Genomic DNA, 24,667 nt, shown 5'->3' on the forward strand with positions numbered 1-24,667 from the left:
CTTTGTGGTGGGACTCTTATTATGACCTATGTAAGTTGTCATGGAGACAGTAGGAGGGAGCTCTAGCCAGTCTTTCATTGTGCACACAGAGAGAATCACCTGACCCTGCCCACCTCTTCTTTCTGCTGCAGGGAGAGTCACAGTTTAATTTCCAATGAAAAATTTGGGAAGGTGAACTAGGGCTTTAAAGAGGAACTCCAGTGAAAATAATGTAATAAAAAAAAGTGCTTCATTTTTACAATAATTATGTATAAATGATTGAGTCAGTGTTTGCCCATTGTAAAATCTTTTAAATCCCTGATTTACATTCTGACATTTATCACATGGTGACATTTTTACTGCTGGCAGGTGATGTAGCTGCTGCTTGCTTTTTTGGCAGTTGGAAACAGCTGTAAACAGCTATTTCCCACAATGCAACGAGGTTCACAGACAGGAAACTGCCAGGACCATAGTCTCAGAGTTTCTTGTGAGAGGTGTTTCACCATAATATCAGTCATACAGCGCCCCCTGATGATCAGTTTGTGAAAAGGATTTCTCATGTAAAAGGGGGTATCAGCTACTGATTGGGATGAAGTTCAATTCTTGGTTACGGTTTCCCTTTAAGCACTCCTGCTGTTACTTTGTGGAGCCATAATTTACTAAAGTTTATCTGAACTAAAGATCATGGGAAAACATAATGATGCTGCAAATCCGGACTGGTAATAATGCAAAATGCTCAATGTCTGGTGGCATAAATTTGCCAACTAAGCAAGTAGAAAACAAAAAGTTTTGTAAAAGTCATACCTTTTAAAAGTAATGCGAAACTAGTCAATACACATATTGGACCATTGTAAGCACTGTTGAAAGCATAGTGAATTAGCTATTAGAATCAGCAATCTGTCCTGGATTTCAGTTGTGTGAACAAGACAGCAGTAGCATAGCTTTTAAATTCCTAGCCTCTCAGTAACCACAGTATGGATGGATAGGAACCTGGTCAGAGTTGCAAACCTTTAACACCTATGCAGTGTCAAAATTGTCATGCATGGGGAGCACACAGCAATTGTATAGGTACTTCTGACTAGTACATACCCTGAGTTGCACAATTTGCGACACCTGTGTTGACAAGGTAATGCATACCACTGCACTGTTTCATGAATATGCCCCAATGTAATAAAAAGTGAGGTCAAGCTTGCACGATTACATCAGTTTCCTGCATATACTGAAAAGTTAGGGCTTGTACACATGCAAGAGGACTGTCCCCACGCAAGGATCAGGATTTGATCCTGCGGGCAAAAGTTTAGCGCTGAGTTCTGTAAATACAACAATCTTTTATTACTCAACTGCTAAAAGAACCATACAAAGGTCCAATACCAGACATCACAAACTGTAACATCGAACACACTCTCCAGACAATCACTACACCTTAAAACGCAAAGTAAAATATACATTAAAAGGCTAGCAATGCATTATGTTGCTCTGGACAGGGGAGGAAGGAAGAGGAGGCGCAAAGAGCAGGCAAGTAGGAGAAGAATACCATTGGTGTGCGCTTGGCCAAGAGGATCCGCCAGGTAGATCAAGGGTGCTGTACACACGACATGCCAGATTCTATGCAGAGGCAGCATCCGGACCAATCCATCTAGCATGAGGCTTTGTGCGGTTTGAATAACTGTATTAGTATATTATGACTTAGAGGTACAGCATCACATTTCAGTGGAGCGTCAGCCAGAAAATGAACCAATCCAGGCAAGCAATATAATGGAAAACATTTCTAGCAATTACGTACATTGAGGTTTTTAAATGGTTTATTGTGGATATATATATATATATATATATATATATATATATATATATATATATATATATGCCCAGTGTGTGGAAAAACGCAGAAAACTGTGTGTAGTGGACACAGGCCCAAACAAAGACTGGATTAACCAATTAACCATGTGTTTACCTTACTCCTGGAGATCCACATGTCACACCAGTAAGCAGCGAGAAGGCATAGACCTCAGCAACTTGTATCAATGGGCTGTATCCACGTGTATCCATACGGTTTGGACTAAGAAGACTGCACAGTATATCATAAAACAGGATGCGGCTTTCCTCAGTGAGAACCTGAATTCCACCATCACTGACAACCTGAAAAGTAGAATACAGTGTGCAAGTCAAAAGCCTGAACACAAGCGTAAACTAGTTCCTTGAGCTTTAATAGACACCTTGATTTACACCTTGATTTACATTGCGGAAATCTGTGGGCCGACAACAGCTGTATACACTATGCAAGTCAAAGAAACGACAGAGGACTTCATGCTTTTCTGTCAGATATGGTCTAGTTTGCTATGGAAGGTAGTGCCACAGGACACACAGTTGCAGTTAAGGAAATTCTTCAGGTTGGTTGTGTAGTAAGTTCTTTATAGCACAACCTATAATCATTGGGAATGCTTAAGATTTGTATGTAGAGATTTGTATGTAGAGAGTTGTTACACAGCATCAGTCCATAGAAAACCCCCATCTGCATTTAGTGACAAGTTAAACAGTCAACCCATTCAAAACAGTTTTGTAGTCTCCGAGGCATCTGTTTATCAAAATGATTTGCACATTTGCTCACTGATTTAAAGTAATGCATTATCAGAGTAACATTTTGCTCCTGTAAAGCCAAATATGTTTTTATAAGGCAAAATTTTATTTAGCTTAATTTTTATTTTTTTTTACAGGGGAGCTTTTAGATCATTTTAGCCCCCAAATCACAGTGCTATTCTCCAATACTGAAGTGTGTACTCTGTAACAGGAGTCAGAGTCAGTGGTTTCAAAAACTGAGGAGTTGGAAGGTTTTTTTTTGTACCCACTCCATGGCCCTAAAAGGGTTGTAGAGTTGGAGCAAGTTTGGGTACCTGGAGACGGAGTTAGAGGTTTCATAAACTGAGGAGTCGGGGTGGGAGTTGGAAGATTTTTTGTACCAACTCCACAGCCCTGCTTTGTAAGTCCTACCATAGAATCATGCCAATCCATTAACTGATGAATGCCTAACAAGACTGAAACAAGTTGTATAATATGCCTCTGTAAAATTAATAGGCTACAGGCATGCTGTAATCCAGAAGTGTCTAGATGGTTTATGAGGGACATAAAGGAATAATCTGGATATTCACTCATTGGGCTGAGGTGACAATATGAAAGTAATTTTTACTTACATGTAGCTACATATTTCCTATTACTTTTTTTTTATTTTTTTTACATATTATCATTTTTATTAATTTTTCAAAATTGGCATGAATAATCAAACAGATAGTCTGATCACAGAATCAAATATAAAAGAAAAAAATCAACAGTATGTATGGATAGAAACCATAACAGATGACTTTTGTTTTAAAAAGAAAGAAATTCTATTTAACATAGCTTGTTAGTTTATTTTGGCCTTCTACAATCATCCTAGTGGTTCTGGCTTGCTATGACCCTATACTAAAAGGAATATGGAAGATGCTATATTTTTGGCTTGCAGATCTTTCTGGGTTTTGCAGCATCTGAATCACACACCTGAAATGAGCATGTGACCAGTGTAGTGAGATTTTAGTCTGAGGCTGAGCACATGGTCTACATACTTCTGGATTAGTGGATGAAATAATCAGAAACAGATGATCAGTAGGACACACAAGCAACTGGCATAGCTTAACTGACAGCTGAAGTGAGAAGAATATGCAAGCTGCCATATTTATTTGATTTTAAACAATACCAGTTGCCTGTTAGCCCTGCTGATCTATTTAGCTGCAGTAGTGTCTGAATAACACCAGAAATAAGCACGCAGTCGGGAGGATGCAGAGGCCTCTCTATGGAGGTATGTGACTTATTTTAAATCTCACATGCTTGCTTTAAAAGGAAATAAATATGGCAGCTTTTATATCCCTGTTGCTACAATGTTGCTTTAACTGTAGTAATGATAGAGTGACCAGATTTTTGTGGGTCCAACCTGGGACAGGGAGGTGGGGGGGCGGGCGAAAAGTGGGGAGGACTGAGGAGCGCGTAGCGACGAAGACTGGGGAGGGGCGAAAAATGGGCGTGGCCGTGCCATTGTATGGGCGGAACTAACGTAATGATGTAACAGTGAGGCATAAGAAAGCAATGTTTACGCCATGATGTGGACAAACGAGACTTTGCATCATGCATGTGCAGAAACTGTGTGATGCTAATAGTACAACGTAACCACAAAGCAGCAAACATAGCCATCTATGACCATTAAATAATAAATGCAGTAACAGTTACCCCGGACACCAGAAAATAAACACAATGCGGGCAACATGTCAGTATAAAATAAATGCAATGCGGGCAACATGTCAGTACAAAATAAACGCAATGCGGGCAACATGTCAGTATAAAATAAATGCAATGGGCAACATGTCAGCACAAAATAAACGCAATGCGGGCAACATGTCAGTATAAAATAAATGCAATGCGGGCAACATATCAGTACAAAATAAACGCAATGCGGGCAAACATGTCAGTACTAAATAAATGCAATGCGGGCAAACATTTCCCCAGAAAAGAAATGCAATGCGGGCAAACATTTCACCAGAAAAGAAACGCAATGCGGGCAAACATTTCACCAGAAAAGAAACGCAATGCGGGCAAACATTTCCCCAGAAAAGAAACGCAATGCGGGCAAACATTTCCCCAGAAAAGAAACACAATGCGGGCAAACATTTCACCTGAAAAAGAAAGCATTTACTCACCTGGAAGAAGTCTCCGGCCTCTGGCGCGCTGCTCCCGGGACCACCTTCCTCCTGCTCGTCTCCTGCGCTGACAGGGCTACGGCAAGATGGCGCCCGAAGCCCTGTACTGGAGACACAAATAGTTTCTAGTACAGGGCTTCGGCAGCCATCTTGCCGTTGCCCTGCTCGCCTGCCGGTGTCGGAACAGACACCGGAAGAGGAGTCTGGAGCGGGGCTGCAGGCAATGAACTGGCACGGCGCCCATAGACGCCGCTGCCAGTTCATGAGTATAGAGTGGCCAGAGTCCCGAGGCCGGGACGTCCCGCTGCTGAAAGCGGGACGTTTCCCGGGACATCATGCTGCCTGGGACAGCGGACCCCGAATCCGGGACGCGTTCCGGGCAATTCGGGACGTCTGGTCACTCTTTTAATAAGCATACAAAATGTCTGAACACTCTTTTAGGAATCTTGATAAACTGTCACATGGTGTCTTTCAGTAACCAGCCAAGAGAGATGGTCTTAATTGCTGTATCCACAGTCACACAATAAATGTAAGCTTTACCGGCAACAAATTAAACTAAAAGTCTAATCGTACCTTGTCCATGATAGTTATGGTGGCACCAAGCTGTTCTTGTGAGAATTCAGTGCCAACTTTATTATTCAGAGACTGCAGAACCCGGTTTACATTGACCTCATCATATGGTTGTTGGAGCTGATCAAGTAGCCCCCAGGTGGCCTGAGATGAAGGGTCTGACACAATAGTGATATTGGCAGTTCCATACAGCGGATCTACTTTGGCACCTCCTGTGGGATTGACAAGTAAGACCTGGAAACGCTTTGGATATGGATTGAGGGAGGCTGTGTCTGGAGAGAGGGTGATATCCAGTATAAGAGTCCTCTGTCCTGGTGCAAAGGTGAGCATCCCCTCAGAACTGGCAAAATCCTGGCCAGCAACTGCAGGATAAATCACTGCGTGCCCAATCGTTTCTGATCTTTTCAACTCCTTAAAAAGAGAAAAGCTTACATGAATGATTTATATATTCAAAACATTTTTTATCTTAAAAGAATTTAATAAATTACAAATAACTAATTTTTCCACTAAGGCTTTGTTCACATTATAAATCGCCAGGGCTATCGCAAGCGCTGAGCCATTTATACTGTGATTTTTGAAGAGCTTTTCCCTGCGATTTGCGCTTAGAAAAGTGCTTTTATAAGCACTTTTTCTCAGTGTTCATTTGTCAGGAAGTGAACTCTTTAAAGAGAACCCGAGGTGTGTTTGAAGAATGTTATCTGCATACAGAGGCTGGATCTGCCTATACAGCCCAGCCTCTGTTGCTATCCCAAACCCCCCTAAGGTCCCCTGCACTCTGCAATCCCTCATAAATCACAGCCGTGCTGTGAGGCTGTGTTTACATCTGTAGTGTCAGTCTCAGCTGCTCCCCCGCCTCCTGCAGAGCTCCGGTCCCTGCCCCCGTCCCTTCCCTCCAATCAGCAGGGGGGGAAGGGATGCAGGCGGGGACTGGAGTTCTGCAGGAGGCGGGGAGAGAAGCAGACTGACACTATAGAGATAAACACAGCCCGCTCTGACAAGCTGCTTGTCAGCAGCGCTGGCTGTGATTTATGAGGGATTGCAGAGTGCAGGGGGACCTTAGGGGGGTTTGGGATAGCAACAGAGGCTGGGCTGTATAGGCAGCTCCAGCCTCTGTATGCAGATAACATTCTTCAAACCCACCTCGGGTTCTCTTTAACCCGGAAATGAATAAACAAAGTATTTATTCATAAAAGAGCTCGGGAACAGGGATGAGCAGAAACTACGCCAGTGCGAATTTACGCATCGTAGTTTGCATCTACGCATCGTAGTTCGTAGGTGAAGTTGCAGAACTACGCTTACTATGCGTAGTTAACATGTGTATTGCGTAGTGAACTACGTATGCATTACTCGCGTTTATTTTTCCGCGTACGATTGTATGCTTACAAATTTACGCATTGGAAAGGGAATGTACGCATAGAAGAGTTCTACGCGTAATTGCGTATTTTAACGCATATTCTACGAAATGCATACTAAGCAAATATTTGATTTCGAAGCCGTAGTTTGGCGAAGCGTAATTGCGTAAAACTACACGTAGTTCCAGCGTAGCGAAGTTGGCTGACTACGACCATCCCTGCTCGGGAAATCGCTATACAAAGCGTTTTTTAAGCACTTTGCGATTGCCCTATACCTACCATTGAGCAAAAGTGCTCAGAAAATGGTACATGTAGCGCGTTTGCGATTTAAATGAAATCAAACGCTTACATGTGAACACTGTCATAGGAAATCATTGCACAATCGCTTTTAGGGCAGTTTGCAAAATCGCCAGCGCCTAAAAAATCAGCAAACGCTGATAGTGTGAACAAGCCCTTATGCTGGGAATACACAATGGGCCTGAGTCACAAAGCGGTGATAACTCAGTTATCACGCCTAAAAGACTTTAGGCGTGATAACCTTTGCACTGCTGAGTTAGCACCGTTTTGTGCTCTTTATCGCGCGCAAAGTCCCGCGTGCAAAGTTTTGCGCGCGCAATTGCGCAACTCCGCACGCAGCGCCCATAGGGTTTAATGGGCGCATCGCGCGCACTGCACCGTGCAAAACTTTGCGCGCGGGAATTTCGCGCGAGTTTCATTTTATCACGCCTAAACTGAGTTTAGGCGTGATAAAGGGCTTTTCACAGGCATGCAAACACTTTGCACCGCTTTGTGAATCAGGCCCATTGAGGTTTTTTTTTGGCATATTTACTTTTTGATCGATTTTCCAATCCTTTTTCCAATCGATTTTCCAATCCTTTTTCTGATTGATTTCCATTCTCTTCTATGATAAAATCAATCAGAAAAATTATCAAAAGCAGATCGGAGCTGTTGAAAATGATCTATCGAGCCATTTATCTGCCGAGATAATGAGGCTGATGCAGTGTAAAAAAACAAGTAGTGGTGGCACTGGGACGATTTCTATGCTGAAATCTATTGTGAGGGCCCTTTCCACTGCAAAACGCAAACGTTTTTGACCTATTTTGATGCATTTTTGTGCGTTTTTTATGTGTTTGGGTTTTTCTGATTGGCAAGTGTTGTCTTGATTTTTGAAAATAGATACTAGTGGTTACATCAAAACAAAACACAAACATATTTCTATGCGTTTTTCATGCGTTCCTATACTTTACATTGAAACGCAAAATGCATCATAATCGCACAGACATGCGTTTGCATCTTCCTTTAAATCGGAATGCAGCAGTGGAAAAGGCCACCCAAGATTCTTATTTTAAACAGGCTACACTTCAGCAAACGCATGCGTTTTGCGGTTTTGGCAAAAAGGCAGCTAGTGGATAAAGAGCCCGAAATCAGCTTGCAGTGTGTGGGCAGGCAGCCCTGTTTCTATGGGCGTGCAAATAGTGCAATTGCCCGGGGCGCCGGAATAAGCGGCAGGAGGGTGGGCATAGCAGAGGGAGGAGCGAGCATAGCGTTGCATCTCAACTGCCGCGATCCCTGCACGCATGCAGCCTCTATCTTATTCCTCTCCCTGGTGTCCATCGCAGTGGTATCAGCGCCTCCCTGTGATGACGTGACTGCATGTCACCACAGGGGGTGTTGTTACCAATGCGACAGACACCTGGGACAGGAAGGTGATAGAGGCTGCGGAGGATCGCCGCTGCCCCCCGCCACTGTGTTTATACTGGAGAAACCTATACTCAGGCACCTAACTATCTAACCTATACTCGGAGTACCTACCTATCTAACCTATACTGGGGGAACCTACCTATCAAACCTATACTGGGGGCAACTATACTGACAACCTACAGTACATTGGAGGCACCTACCTATCTAACCTCTACTGGGAGCACCTACCTATCTAACCTATACTGGTGGCAACTATATGGGCTACCCTATACTGGAGGCACCTACCTAGCTAACCTATACTGGAGGCACCTACCCCGCTAACCTATACTGGGTGCACCTACCTCTCTAACCTATACTGGGGCACCTACCTATCTAACCTATACTGGGGGAACCTACCTATCAAACCTATACTGGGGGCAACTATACTGACAACCTACAGTACATTGGAGGCACCTACCTATCTAACCTATACTGGGGGCACCTACCTATCTAACCTATACTGGTGGCAACTATATGGGCTACCCTATACTGGAGGCACCTACCTAGCTAACCTATACTGGGGGCAACTATGTCTCGCTACCTATACTGGGGAGACCTATAGCTGGCTAACTATACTGGAGTTAACTAGACCTGGCTAACCTATACTGCGGGCACCTATACCTGGCTCCACAGGGGGGGAGTGGGCGATTTTTACACCCTCCCCCTGGGTGCAATTTAGCCTAGAAACTGCCTTGTGGGCAGGCAATAGATCCCTTTTTGATAAGATTCTATCAGAGAGGGATCCATCTAATGGTGATAGATTGAATAATGTATGGCTACCTTTACTGCTCTCCAAAAGCCATCATGCCTCTGATTGGGCATTAAGGTAGCCATGTATCTAGCGATGATGGGCAGAATTGACCAAGAGACAAATCTCTCTACCAACAAATCTGATTAGAGAGAGAGATCTGTCGGCTGCCCATATAACGCAGGCCGATTCCTGATCAATTTCAGCTTGAACTCTCTCAGGAATCAGCCTCGTCTGACAAGCCCACCGCCTTGCCGCTGCCCCCTTTAGTGTATAAATGTGGCACCGGATGGTGGGCAACACAGGACAGGTAATGTATAAATGCACACATGGGGGGCACATTTATACACTGGGGGTTAGGGATGATCAGAAGAGGTGATTTCTATTGCGGTAATCCCGCCTATCGCAATAACGAAATTCCGCTACCGCTACATTCCGGCGGTTTCCTGCGGTATTCCGCATTCCGGCGGAACAATTTCCGCAATGTTAAAGGGAACCTAATGGATGTTTCCTTTTAAACAAATACCAGTGCTTTGCTGGTGGCTGAATCACAATCCTGATTACAATTTTTTTTTTTGGAGCAGCAGGAGTTGTCGTAGGCCATGGCACCTAGAGGTGGTTTCTCAGCAGTCATTATAATTTTTTTGAGGAGCAGCAGGAGAAGTTGTAGGCCATGGGACCTTGAGGTGGTTTCACAGCAGTCATTACATTTTTTTTGGAGCAGCAGGAGAAGTTGTAGGCCATGGGACCTAGAGGTGGTTCAGCGGCAGTCATTACAATTTTTTTTGGAAGCAGCAGGAGTAGTCGTTGGCCAAAAGCATAGGGTTAGGATAGAATATAACGTCGGACAGCTGCAAAAGCTGCATTTTTATGATCTTGAAATGCAAAAATATGCAATGATAGTGATAGGCAGCAGAGTTTGAGAGGGAGACCATTTGAGGCTTGAAAAACAGCACAATTTTAATTTAGTCTGTCTAATCTTCATCATGAATCAGTGAGAGAGGCCTTGTAATTATCACTGTACCATGACTCGTTTATTTTTTTTTCCTTCAACATTCTCAGCAGGTTCACAGATTGGCTATTGGTGCTGCTGCTGCTGGGAGTGGGACCACCAGACCTTTGCTGAGTATGATGAGGCTTGGTAGCTTGGGCCTGGGATACAGGTGCAGGAAACACATCTTCTACCCAACGAAGAAGGGCATCCTGGATGTGGCTCATCCTGGCGTCTGCTTGGGAGGGGGTATGAACTGCCGCATTTTTCCCTTGCACCGGGGATCTAAGATGGTGGCCACCCACATGTCGAGCCTTGATTTTAACGTTTTAATCCGGTGGTCCTTACGGAGGCACTGGAGCATATGCGCAGCCATAGGGAAGATATGTCTACTATGAATCACCTCTTCCTGGCTGTCAGAACTGTCGTCATGCTCCAGCTCCACATCAAAATCTTCTTCCCACCCCCGGACAATGGGTTCTTCCGCTTCCACAAGCTCTACCTCCTCATCCAGGACTTGAGCGTGCTCACTCACTCCCCCACTTGACTGACCACTGTTCAGTAGGGCTTCCTCCCCCTGTCCGAGCATTTTGTCAAGAGCCTTATCCAGCATGAAGACAAGAGGGAGCACTTTTGATATGCTGCAGTGCTCCTCACTGACCAATGTTGTTGCCTGCTCAAACGGCTCCAAGACTTTACACACCTGTCCAATCAGCTGCCACTGGTCCCCAGTAATGCAGTCCAGTGGCCCTGTTCTGGAGGAAGATGTCTGAGACAGGTATAGCCTGACCGCCATTCACTGCTCCCACAACCTCTCCAGCATGTGGAGGGTGGCGTTCCACCGTGTCGGACAATCAGAAATAAGCCTGTGCTGCGGCAGGCTATGGCGGCGCTGTAGCAGTTTCAAGGACGCGGTGGCAGTTGTGGAGTGATGGATGTGGGCTGACCCTTTTCGTGCTGAGGCCACAGCATCCTTCAACCCATCAAAAGTGAGTAAGAACTTCTGAACTACAAGGTTGAAGACGTGGGCCAGGCAAAGTAAGGGAGTGTAGCCACCTTCAGAAATATTGGGCCAGCATGTTGGCACCATTATCAGACACCACTACACCTGTCTCCAGTTTTCGGGGGGACAGCCACTGCCGAATCTGATCCTGTAAGGCTGCAAGGATTAAAGATCCGATTTGCCTGTTCTCGTCCATGGATTCAAGTTTCAGCACTGCTTCGCATCGATGGTGCTGCAGACCAGTGTAGGAGCGGGACCACTTGCTGGGAGGCTCAGCAACGGCGGACTGGCCTTGGACAGAACAGGTAGCAGAGGGAAGTAGAACAGGCCTCCCCTTCAACCCACGTGGCGGCACCACCAGCTGAGATGCCCCAGATCTTGCACCCTGCTCAGCACCATGGAAGGAGACCCAATGGGCGGTAAAAGTTAGGTACTTTCCCTTCCCATGCCTGCTGCTCCAGCCATCCATAGTGAAGTGCACCTTGCCACCGACAGCGTGATCCATAGACCGGCCGACACACTCCACAATGTGCTGGTGAAGGGCAGGGATAGCATTCCTGGCAAAATAATGGCGGCTGGGGATCCTCCATTGTGGAGCAACACTGTTCATCAGTCTGCGGAAGGGGGCACAGTCCACAAACTGGTAGGGCAGCAGCTGTTGGCCCAACAGCCTTGCCAGGAGCGCATTATTTTTTACAGCAAACGGATAAGTTGCAGGGAGCATCCGCTTCCTCTGCAACATTTCTGGCACAGAGGCCTGACGCTGGAACACTGGTGATTCAGAGGAAACCAACAAGGAGGTCTGGAGCCCTCTTACAGCCTGGCATGCAGAGGGATTTGAAGTAGAATGGGACTGAGCAGGTTGGATAGCGACAGGACGACTAGAAAAAGTAGAGGAGGGGCCTGTTGCTGCTGCTTTTCCTGCATCCATCTTATTGTAATTCTTTACATATTCAAACTCCCGTCTGTGGTGGATGCGCAGATGGCTTATCAGCCCTGAAGTGCCGAACCCGCTGCCCGATTTGCCTCTGCTCACCGATTTACAGCACACAGAACAGACTGCCCTGGATTCCTCCTCTTCCGGAACAGTAAAATAATTCCATAATGGGGACGTGCGTGCACGAGGAGCAGTGATGCGACCTGTTCTATCACGTTGATGCCCAGCATTGGACTGGTGGGTACTGACAGACGGGATAGCACTTGCAGGCTGCTGGCCAACCGTCTGCTCTGTTTCTCGATGCTGCTCACGCCTGCTAGTGCCTAACCCACCAGATGGCCACCACCTTGGATTCGCCACCTCATCATCCAAAACATCATCCAGTTCAACTAAATCTCTGTTAACCATAAGTGACTCTTCTGGGCCCTCCACCTGGCCACGAAACACCTCTGTAGTTGACTTGTGATGTTGATTGGTGGTGGTGAAACAAACTCCCAGTTGTGATGGATTACTGGATGAAGAAAACACAGGGGCCATTTCTGTCACCACAGAGCCCACCACTTCTTGGGAGCTTGGTCCCATGGTCTCCTCCAATGCCTCATCCCAATCCTTCTGCACATCTCTCTCATCGACAAAGGTGTGCTTTAATTCTGGAGGAGAGTACTGGGAAGAAGCAACCTTGTCAAGATAAGCAGCTGCGGTCGGGTTCTGGTCGTTAGGAACCTGGCCACTACTGGTGCTGCTGCCACTAGCTTCAAGTTCCCAAGACTGGGTAGTGGGTTCCTGATTTAAATATTCAACAACTCTGTTCGCCTTCTGCTCTGTCAAAATTTTCTTGCATGCGAACACAGGGAAAACATCTCTGATCAGGGGGGAACGCTTCCTGCTGCTGCTGCCACCCTCACCCAACCTGATCACATACTTGACGTGATCCACCAACACCATCACTCCATTTTCTTTTAGGAGTGGCAGAAAATTGCTGCTGCTCTCACTACATTGTTTTGGGGCAAATAACGTTTATTGGGGAAGGGGTATGAGTGACAGAACCAAAGTAAAATAAATCCGCCTAACTTGAACTAAAAAACAGATAAGAAAATAAATCAAAAACAAAATAAAGAAAAAAAATGAACTTGCACTACACTCAACTAATCAATCACCTAACTCTCTCACTCTGTCAAACACTAAGCCTGCGGCCTGGCTGGCTCTCTCTAATGGCCCATACTCACGGGCTACAATTGTTGCCGCAACCACGTGGCACGCGCGTGTTGCGGCTACAGGTCGACCGTGAGTATAGCGCGCACGCCCCGAACCGTCGCTCGTTGCTGCTGTCGCCAGGCGATTGGCACGGTCAATCGCCTGGCGACAGTTGCCGCCGCAACTTTGCCGCAACTGTCGCTAGTCCGCGTGTGTATGCGGACTAGCGACAGCAACCTAATAGCCGGTGCATTGAGTTTCCGGCAGGGGGGAGGAACATCGCCGACAGCTTCCGTCGCATCCCTAGTCCCTCTTCCGCGTGTGTACGCGGAAGGACCTGGCAACGAGCTGTCGCCGAACTGTCGCGCACACGCTCCCGTGTTCTAGCGACAGGCAACAAAAGTAGCCCGTGAGTATGGGCCATAACCTTCTCCACATAGCAACTACTAGTACACTACACTACAATCTATCACTCAAACTAACAATCTACTGTCACTCTCTCACAAATACACCTACTACTGCTAATGGCTCACACTTAGTCTAATTCTCTCTCACAGTCTTTAAAAAGACTTTTGTTTTATATACAGTCTTTAAAAAGACTTTAAAAAGACTATTGTTTTATGTTGAAACATACAACTAATATGGGTCTGTCTCTACTCTCTCCAAAACACCAGACTGAAAACCACAAGCTTCGTGACTGTCACACCTCTCTTCTATACAAAATGGGTGGGATAGCTGATGATAGGTAGCTAGGAGCTGGTTGCTAACGTAGGATTGATTGTTTTTTGTTAAGACTCTAATTGGTGCTGAAATTCCAGAAAATCAGCATGTTTTAAGCATCTGTGATGGGTCTATCCCTTCCGATCCTTCTGATTGGCTTTAAAATCCTGCCTAACAGTAAATGCAGCTTTTACACGTTTCTGATTGGCTTTTAATTTCCGATGGGTCTGATTGGCCAAAAAAATCAGACAAAATTCCGCATAGAAATTCCGGCTCACCGGAATGGAACTGCCAATTTCCAGCCGGAATCGCGGAAATCTAATTTTCGCGGAATCCGACGAGCAACCCCCCTGGGGGTTTTGTCGCTTTCGTCCCTTAACCCGATATCGCTCACCGTTACCGTCATGTATCCGATTGACCATGACAGCCCGACATCTTGCAGTATGCTCGATCAATACATGATGCCACTAATTTCGGCCTGAAAATGGGCGCCTTGTCGATTGGACATTACAAGCACTGCACTGCGATTACTCTAAATAGTAAAATTCACAATTGGACACAGAGAGAAACTCGTCTCTTTAAAATGCCAGTGCGCTATTGTAACAAGTCACTGTCCACTTTTTCTTCAAATTCACAAAGAAGACAACAGCGCTGCCAGCTATATGTCCATACAAAGATATGCCAATCTACACAGTTCTCCGCACTAGGCTTCCATAAGCCTGTCAGTTGCTGCTCAATTCACCAGAGTTGTTCATCCACAGCGTATATAACTTCTTATAACATCAGATGAAATAGTAAGCCACACTCACCAGATCCTATGACTCTTAGGATCTTATGACTCTTCCTGTCCGCCGGACAGGAAGAGTGCAATCTGACTGAAGGGAGATCAGCCGAGCAGCCAAGTAGTCGGGAAAGGGGCTTAAACCTTTCAAAGCTCATTTGACTCTAATCCTAATCCTAAGAGTCATAGGATCTGGTGAGTGTGGCTTACTATTTCATCTTTTAATTGTAATGCACAACCAGCAGTGAATTTTCAAAACTGACTAGTGCTGAAATTGCACTTCTTTGCAAATCTGGAATCTTTTCTCTCTCTGCATGTCCAGCTACCCAGAGTAGAAGCTTGTTACTTGTTTTCCACCCCTGGACTAATCCAGGCATTGCAGAATAATTCAGCATGTCAACTCACTGCCCATACAATTCTATGGGCCTGTTCACAGTACTGCATTGTAACGGATTGCGTTATTTTAACTCGCTGCATGCAGGCTTTGTACTGTATTAAAGTCTATGGCTGATCTCAATTGCAATTTACACTCATTATAACGTTTGCGCTATGGAACTGACCACTGTGAGCCTAGCTTTACTCTGTTTTACACGGTTACCTGTATGGCAAGTGAAATAAGGTTTGTCATTAATGTATGCATTCTACAGAGTTGAACTGTAAGGTCTGCTCTTTTCTCAACAATAGTGAAGTTTTGCTTTAAACATGACAGCTACAGTATAGTCACACTCCTTGTTGTAGCTTACCGTTATAATATACCCAACAGAAATGGTTTGGGAAGTGCTGGGGTCTCTAGAGATCTGAAGGCTGATGAGAGTAGTTTTCTTTTGGGCAATACCTACTCGAGACCCCACTGCAAATGAAATCAGCCCATAAGGAGAATCACTTTCTAGGATGATAATTTTGGCAAATCGAATGCTGCTATTTATTGAAGCACCGGCACTGACATCATACAGTTCAATAAAGAAGTAGGTCTCCAATTCCGGAACCTGCAGGAAATACAAATGTGTATTACTTGTCTGGATTCACTCGAGGAGAACAATAAATATTATACTGTATAGACAGGTGAGAAAGCATACTGTGTAGTGAAAAGACACCCATAAAACTTGAAACAAAAATTACTAGACAGAGTTTACAAAACTTTGGTTTATCAGTGCTGCTGCCATAAAGGGATCATGAAGTTAGGCCAAGTTTCCCTTTATGTGAATTCCTTCGGTTTTCCTACATGAGAATTTGAATGCTAAATTACAGCTTAAATGTACACTGCTTCTGAATCGCACGCGGAAGAGAAAAAAAATAGTGGCGGCTGCATTTTTTCAGACAACGCATCCATTAGCCATGCATTAGCACTGCTATTGGATTCGGATACGATTTTCCACCAGCATGGGTGGCACATCAGTGGAAATGTAGCCTTAGAGAAATATGGGGGCTTCTATCTGTATTCCCTTTTACAGATGCCATTTGCCTGGCTGCCATACTGATTTTTTGGCTTGGAAAGCTCACATAAGCAAACAATCATGCAGCTAGCGAGTCTAGTGACAAGTAGAGGACAATATAACATAGAGGTCCTTATTCCTCTCACCAACGGTTTCTTTTAGCAGTTGCTGCATCTAAGAACCATCTGTAGCTTTGCTTTTGTTCCCAATCTGGGGTGGGGGGTGTTTCTGTGGGCTGCTTATTCTTCTACATTAGGTTCACAAGTGATTGCAGGACTGTGCACTGTGACCCCAAGAGAACGAGGAACTGCATGGTATGGCTTCGAAACAAGTACAAGTCATTCAAATGAATGAAGACACATGGCCAACTGCACGATATCAACCTGTTGAACCGCCTGTTGGATCAGGCAAACTGCTTGTTATAAATCGTTCGTCTAGTCATTTGTCATGCTTACATATGCCCAACTATCATCCAACACACCAAGTTTGGACTACAGTTGGGCGGAAAAGTTGCGTGTCTACGAGCCTTTATATATAAATATGTTACAGATTACTCAGGAAGCTCATGGTGAGCCAGAACTCCTAGGAGTGTGTAAGGGGCTACAAAAGACCAAAGACCCTCTTACTAAAATGCTATGGAAAACAAAAGTTTGTCTTCTTAAAACAGAAAATGCAAATCGTCCTTTGTTGTCCCTGTAAGCTGACCACACCTCCAGAACCGCTGGAATGCAATGATGTATCAGCTTGTAAATTGTACAGAGCCACACTAATCCAACATGCATACTATTTTGGATTGGTTGCTCCTCATCAGTGCATAGCATGGATTAATGTGGCTCTATGGGGGAGGACTTGAAGCACCCAGAGTTACAGATTACCCAGCAAGCTCATGGTGAACCAGAATTCCTCGGAGTGTGTAAGGGGCTACAAAGGACCAAAAAGCCCTCTTACTAAAATGTAATGCAAAGCACAAGTATGCCTTCTTAAAACAGATTGGAGTGAGCATCACTGCTGAATATGCAAATCGTCATTTGATGTCCCTGAAAGCTAACCACACCTCTAGAACAATTGGAATGCAATGATGTGTCAGCTTGTTGATAGCATAATCAGCAGTGATTTCTGTGCTACCAATCACTATGTCAAGAGTGGTTACACAGAAACCACAGGACATGCATGGGCCAGAATACCATCTGTACAGAGCTTGTACATAATCCCTATATTTATATGGGGTTTCTCCCACATCCTCAAAACATAGATATAGGTTAATAGGTCCTCCTCAGAAATTTTCCTTCGACTACAATAGAGATATAGTGGGTCAGATCCAATTCACTTTTTCTCCAAAGTTTTCGCCTATGAGATAATTTTCATCTTCTGTTAACCACTTGGGGACCGGCCACTTAATTGAACCTCCGGACTAAAAATCTACTCAGCAGAACTGAAAAGGCTTGGGGCTTGATTCACAAAAGAGTGCTAACTGTTAGCACGGCCGTTTTCGCGCGAATTTTCGCATTGCGCGCGATCGCGAATTTTCGCGCGAAACGATAACATTTTCGCGCGTAAATGCGAATTTTACAGCGAAATCGATATCGTTTTCGTGCGAAAATTCGCGTTTGCGCGCGAAACCGTTATCGTTTAGCGCGAAAATTCGCGATCGCGCGCGATGCGAAAATTCGCGCGAAAACGCCCGTGCTAACAGTTAGCACTCTTTTGTGAATCAAGCCCTTGGTGTTTCACAGCATCAGAACTTTGTTTTTCTTACCAAAGCATCATTTTTAGCTGCATTTTTAGCTAAGCTCCCCCCATTAAAGAAAAAAAGCCCGGGCTTTTTCCCTGATGCTGTGCAGAACATGATGGGATTTCCTATGTTGTTATTCACGTTGCCCAGCAACTGGGAGAGGTGCTCAGGACACAGGACAGTTGGAACTGTGTATCATGCTTCCTGTCACCTCCTTTCAACCAAAAAGATGGCTGCCATCATGAAATCAAACATTTGCCTGTTCTTTTAAAACAGTGTGGGTAAGAGATTATATTACCTATCTATTTTAATTAACATAACTAATGTAACTTAATGACAGTATGTTTGTTTAGGCTGGAGTTCCTCTTTAAACCCCCTTCGAGACCAGAGCCGTCTGCCTGGCTCAGGTCCCTCCAATTTAGATAGCCAGGCAGCGATATCCCCAGTATAGAGAGCTAGGCATGTGTGTTCCCCGCATTGATAGGTGTCCCCAGTGCAAGCAGCGGCCATTACTCACCTGCCTGGGTCCTGCGATGAGCAGCTCTCCCCGCCTCCTCTCTCCCCGACATGCAGCCTTGCTCTGTCACTAAGTTCCAGGTTCCAGCTTGATGACGTCATCAAGCCGGGACTTGAAACTCAGTGACAGAGTGAGGATGGATGCAGGGCAGCGTAGAGGGGGAGCAATGATCACTGGGGGAGCATCAGGAAGGTGAGTGGAGCCTCTTCTTCCTTCAACTGCCACCGCCGCACTTCAGTGATCACTACGATCGGCAGTGATCGTAGTGATCACGTGATCTGGAGCCAATCGCCATGGCTCCTGATCAGTGAGGGGAGATGTCAGCTGACATATGACAGTGGATTCTCCCCCACGGGGTGCGTACAATTGCGTCGGATGCGGGGGGACTTCAAGGACGTTAGAGTTACGTGCTATCAGCCACAGACTGCCACCTAGAGGACATAACGTCCTTGGTCCCAAAAAGGGTACAAAAACCCTTTCAGGTCTCTGTAATTGCAAAAGTACCCAAAAGTGGTGAAAAAGTACTGTCAAAATTATTCAGAGTATTTTCTTGCTTGCTGGTGGCTTAAAAGGTATTTTATTAATTAGATGTGACATATCACCTAGGATAAAACTTAGGAGAGAAAGTGAATTGGATTGAGCCGAATGCTAGGAATACACGAAGCAATCCGATCAATCGATGGATTGCACAGTCAGTCAGTCAGTGGTGAGCTTTGGCACCATCACCCACCACTGGAGATTTACCATTCACCACTAGAGCCCTGCAACATTTTTGTTGACCATTGGTACATTGCTAGTTGGCATATAATGCATTACAGATGGATCTATGGATTTTGTGATGACCATGGGCCTGATTCACAAAGCGGTGCTAACCCAGTTAGCATGCCTAAAAACTTTTAGGCGTGCTAACCTTTGCACCAGCTGAGTTAGCACCAATTTGTGCTTCTGATCGTGCGCAAAGTGCCGCGCGCAAAACCGTGCGCGCGGGAATTTCGCGCGAGTTTCTTTTTATCACGCCTAAACTGAGTTTAGGCGTGATAAAGGGCTTTTCACCCGCGTGCTAACAGTTAGCACGGCTTTGTGAATCAGGCCCCTAATGAGAGCCTACAAACTCTGTACTAAAAAAGAACCACAAAATACACTTTTAGCTTCCTAAAACAGAATCCTTACTTTCACATGTAGAAAAAAGCACTCAACACTCAAATTATAAACAGCAATATGGTTTCAAAAGAGGACTTTACAGCCTATCTCTGGCAAAAAAACTAAAATCCTTCAGTTGACTATATTCCTACGTATGATTTATACAGAAGACATGCTGGGGTTTGTTATCCAGCAGTGAGGGAGTAAAGGTAGCCATACATCTAGCGATTCTGATTCAATTGACAAAGCAATCAACTTTATTAAGGAATTAACTTTAGTATGGTTGATTGAAAGTCGATCGACTAGTGACCCACACACTACAGGCCCACACACTATCCTATGCGACTCACCTTCACTAATTGATTTGAACGATGTTGTGTCTCCAATGCTGTGAATACAAAAATCAATTCAGAGTCGATCAAATGGCATATGAAGAGTAGCTGATTCCTGCGCGATCGACCGACAGCTTGCATCCTTAAGCTGGTCGATTCAACATATCAGACACTTTTCATAGATCAGGCATACTAGAACACACATGATTCTGTTTCGATTCCCTCTCGATTCTATAAAATGATCGAATTGAGTGGTCAGTTGTACAACCAAATAGCTAGATGTATGGCCATCTTAAAAGTCAGCTTAGCTGTGTGATTTTTGCTTATCTAATCTGCAAGTGTTTCAGAATGATCCATGGCTGTAAGGTCTGGAGCACATACTTACCTTTGGGGAGGGAAGAGGAAGCAGCAGTACTGAAAATGAGGAAGAAAAAAAAAAACAGGAAAAAGCCTACTGTCTCTGTGTACCATGACGTTGAATGAACTCCCAGAAAACAAATATACTGTGATAAAAAGCCGCCGCGTGTACTGCCGGCAAGGCGGCTGATTCCGCGTCTAGCGCGGCGGTTTGCACGCAGCAGTGTACGTCTGGTGTGGCTGGGCCTGTTAGTTCACACAGGCTGAGCAATACGCGCGCGCGCGGTGAGAGGCAGAACCTTTATGACAAACAAGGAGGGATCAGCTGACCAGGTTGGTCAGCTGACCTCAAAGCAAGTGGCTATTGGTTGATCGCTGATGGGTGGCGCCGGAGAGCTCCGCGCTATATATAGTCACTGCTGGTCAGTCTCAAGTTGTCTGCCATAGCGAACACTTACGTGGAAGCACTCAGACCTTAGTCAGATCCTACAGTGTGTTAGAACCAGGAGGACCTGGGAATTCACACTGAGCCAGATTACTTCTGTGTATTATTGTCTTATACTTCAGACTAGTTCCAGGGTGTCGAGACCACGGACCTCACACCCAAGATTAGGGACTCTGTGTTATCATTCTGTTATACTCCAGACTAGTTCCAGGGTGTCGAGACCACGGACCTCACACCCAAGACTAGGGACTCTGTGTTATCATTCTGTTATACTCCAGACTAGTTCCAGGGTGTCGAGACCACGGACCTCACACCCAAGACTAGGGACTCTGTGTTATCATTCTGTTATACTCCAGACTAGTTCCAGAGTGTCGAGACCACGGACCTCACACCCAAGACTAGGGACTCTGTGTTATCATTCTGTTATACTCCAGACTAGTTCCAGGGTGTCGAGACCACGGACCTCACACCCAAATCTAGGAATACGCTGTACCATCATATTATACTTCAGACTAGTTCCAGGGTGTAGAGACCACAGACCTCACACCCAAGACTAGGCATTGTTGATATCTGTTATGACCTATTGCATTCCTGACTATCTCTCTGCTTTCTGATTCGGTACCTACGCAAATCTGATTATCTGTTGCCAAACCCTGCCTGCCTTTGGATACTGAATCAGCCTTCTGTCTATGTACTTTGTCTGTCTGTGTGTTGCCGACCTGGCTTGCCCGACCTCGAGAGCTATCTCTCTCCTTAAAGGGATCCAAGCAGCTCTTGGCTTCAAATAGCTGCAAGGGGTGCCATTGTTCAGAAGCTCAACCCCTGGTGTTGTACTGCTGTTATCCAGGCTAGGTTCTTCAACTGTAACTGATGTTTTCTGTTTGAAGTACAATGGGGGTTTGTTTGTGGTCAATTAAGTCTAAATAGGTAATTTCTTATCTGTTTTCACCATCTCCTGCTCAGGGACCGCAGGTCCTTTGCGGACGGACAAAGTGGCTAATTTAACTCTTAGATGTAAAAAAATGAGGTAAAATTAAAGTTTTTTTAATAATAAACCACATTTTTAGAATGCATTTTTTATTTGCTATAGAGCTGCCCTGGGTGTTAAAAATGATACTCGGTTCACTTTAAGAGATAGTCTCCAGACCTGCTAGTGACATCCACCTTCAGGTGTCACTCACTCACAGGTCCTTCCAACTTTCAGCCCTGGGACTCCACCCCTTTGGAGGTCTCAGGCTGCTGGAAGGTTTTTGCACTTCCCAAAAGGCGGTATCGTCCATACAGGGAGTGCAGAATTATTAGGCAAATGAGTATTTTGACCACATCATCCTCTTTATGCATGTTGTCTTACTCCAAGCTGTATAGGCTCGAAAGCCTACTACCAATTAAGCATATTAGGTGATGTGCATCTCTGTAATGAGAAGAGGTGTGGTCTAATGACATCAACACCCTATATCAGGTGTGCATAATTATTAGGCAACTTCCTTTCCTTTGGCAAAATGAGTCAAAAGAAGGACTTGACAGGCTCAGAAAAGTCAAAAATAGTGAGATATCTTGCAGAGGGATGCAGCACTCTTAAAATTGCAAAGCTTCTGAAGCGTGATCATCGAACAATCAAGCGTTTCATTCAAAATAGTCAACAGGGTCGCAAGAAGCGTGTGGAAAAACCAAGGCGCAAAATAACTGCCCATGAACCGAGAAAAGTCAAGCGTGCAGCTGCCAAGATGCCACTTGCCACCAGTTTGGCCATATTTCAGAGCTGCAACATCACTGGAGCACAAGGTGTGCAATATTCAGAGACATGGCCAAGGTAAGAAAGGCTGAAAGACGACCACCACTGAACAAGACACACAAGCTGAAACGTCAAGACTGGGCCAAGAAATATCTCAAGACTGATTTTTCTAAGGTTTTATGGACTGATGAAATGAGAGTGAGTCTTGATGGGCCAGATGGATGGGCCCGTGGCTGGATTGGTAAAGGGCAGAGAGCTCCAGTCCGACTCAGACGCCAGCAAGGTGGAGGTGGAGTACTAGTTTGGGCTGGTATCATCAAAGATGAGCTTGTGGGGCCTTTTTGGGTTGAGGATGGAGTAAAGCTCAACTCCCAGTCCTACTGCCAGTTTCTGAAAGACACCTTCTTCAAGCAGTGGTACAGGAAGAAGTCTGCATGCTTCAAGAAAAACATGATTTTCATGCAGGACAATGCTCCATCACACGCGTCCAAGTACTCCACAGCGTGGCTGGCAAGAAAGGGTATAAAAGAAGAAAAACTAATGACATGGCCTCCTTGTTCACCAGATCTGAACCCCATTGAGAACCTGTGGTCCATCATAAAATGTGAAATTTACAAGGAGGGAATACAGTACACCTCTCTGAACAGTGTCTGGGAGGCTGTGGTTGCTGCTGCACACAATGTTGATTGTGAACAGATCAAAACACTGACAGAATCCATGGATGGCAGGCTTTTGAGTGTCCTTGCAAAGAAAGGTGGCTATATTGGTCACTGATTTGTTTTTGTTTTGTTTTTGAATGTCAGAAATGTATATTTGTGAATCTTGAGATGTTATATTGGTTTCACTGGTAAAAATAAATAATTGAAATGGGTATATACTTGTTTTTTGTTAAGTTGCCTAATAATTATGCACAGTAATAGTCACCTGCACACACAGATATCCCCCTAAAATAGCTAAAACTAAACACAAACTAAAAACTACTTTCAAAAATATTCAGCTTTGATATTAATGAGTTTTTTGGGTTCATTGAGAACATGGTTGTTGTTCAATAATAAAATTATTCCTCAAAAATACAACTTGCCTAATAATTCTGCACTCCCTGTACTGCCAAAGACCATCTGCTCCTCGGGTGGTCTTACTCAAAGTCATTACTGTTGCACCAAACACTCACACTATAAAGGTGTCCAGAGGTTAGTTATACTTGGATTATCGGTGATTCTGCAGATCATCAATAATCAGGTATAATCTGTATTCTTGGTGATACTGCAGATCACCAATAATCAGATTCTCTCTGTGTGCTGACACCGATCGTTACAGAACGGCAGACCAAAACCAAATGGACGCACTAAACAGCCGTCTTGATGCACTCACCACCTCGGTGGAAAATTTCATCCATGTGCTGGACAGTCATCAGACCCAGATCAACGCTTTGTCTGGGTCTGCACAAGTCCTACAGACGGCTGTGAATATAGTGCGATCTCCTCCAGGTACAGACTTACGTATGCCTGTGCCCGAAAAGTTTTATGGTCACAGATCTGACTTTCAGAATTTTAGAAATCGGGTGTTATCGTACTTTGTGTTGAGACGTAATTCATCGGGAACCGTGGCACAGAGAATTACGTTCATTAAGACTCTGCTGTCAGGGGATTCCCAGACCTGGGCATATAGTCTCCACACAGGGCATGAGGCCCTGGCCTCGGTAGAGGAATTTTTTAAAGCTATGGCTATAATTTATGATGATCCGGACATTGCCTCTACCGCTGAGCGGAAGCTCAAGACTTTGCGGCAGGGCAGGGATCCGGTTGAAGTTTACGCAGCTGAGTTCAGAAAATGGGCAGTTTCAGCTAGATCGGGGTCATTCGCAACTGTTTTTTGTCAGGGTTGTCAGATGCGGTATCTGATCTAATGCTGGGTCATCCTGAGCCAAAGTCTATTGATGAGGCCATTTCATTAGCAGTCAGGGTTGATCGTCGTCTACGTTACCAGAAACAGACTCGGAGTAGGAACAATGTGAGATATCTTTTCCTACGCCTCTCCTCCACCCGTTTCACCTCCACCAGAACCAATGCAGATTGGTCGGTCAAAATTGTCCCGGGTGGAGCAGAATCGCAGAAAGACAGAACAGCTCTGTCTATACGATGCAGAGAAGGGTCACAGAGTGCAGAATTGTCCCAAGAAGTCGGGAAACGCTGCTGCCTAGGTGTAGTCGGAGGTAATACCCTAGGCGCGCAGTCTTTACCTCTAGA

The 24,667-nt window shown here is 45.0% G+C and overlaps 1 protein-coding gene across 1 annotated transcript in view; it reads right to left on the reverse strand.

Moving 5' to 3' along the window:
* The window catches only part of ADGRV1 (adhesion G protein-coupled receptor V1), a 629,361-nt gene that overhangs the window by 234,440 nt on the left and 370,254 nt on the right, over nucleotides 1-24,667 (reverse strand). Inside the window, exons 78-80 of the mRNA XM_068247792.1 lie at nucleotides 15,477-15,719; nucleotides 5,271-5,678; nucleotides 1,931-2,115 (exon numbers count right to left, since the gene is read on the reverse strand). Coding sequence (XP_068103893.1) covers nucleotides 1,931-2,115; nucleotides 5,271-5,678; nucleotides 15,477-15,719 — 836 coding nt within the window. The remainder of the gene's footprint in view (nucleotides 1-1,930; nucleotides 2,116-5,270; nucleotides 5,679-15,476; nucleotides 15,720-24,667) is intronic.

The sequence above is a fragment of the Hyperolius riggenbachi genome, chromosome 1 (assembly GCF_040937935.1).
Source record: "Hyperolius riggenbachi isolate aHypRig1 chromosome 1, aHypRig1.pri, whole genome shotgun sequence".
In the NCBI taxonomy this organism is placed as follows: domain Eukaryota; kingdom Metazoa; phylum Chordata; class Amphibia; order Anura; family Hyperoliidae; genus Hyperolius; species Hyperolius riggenbachi.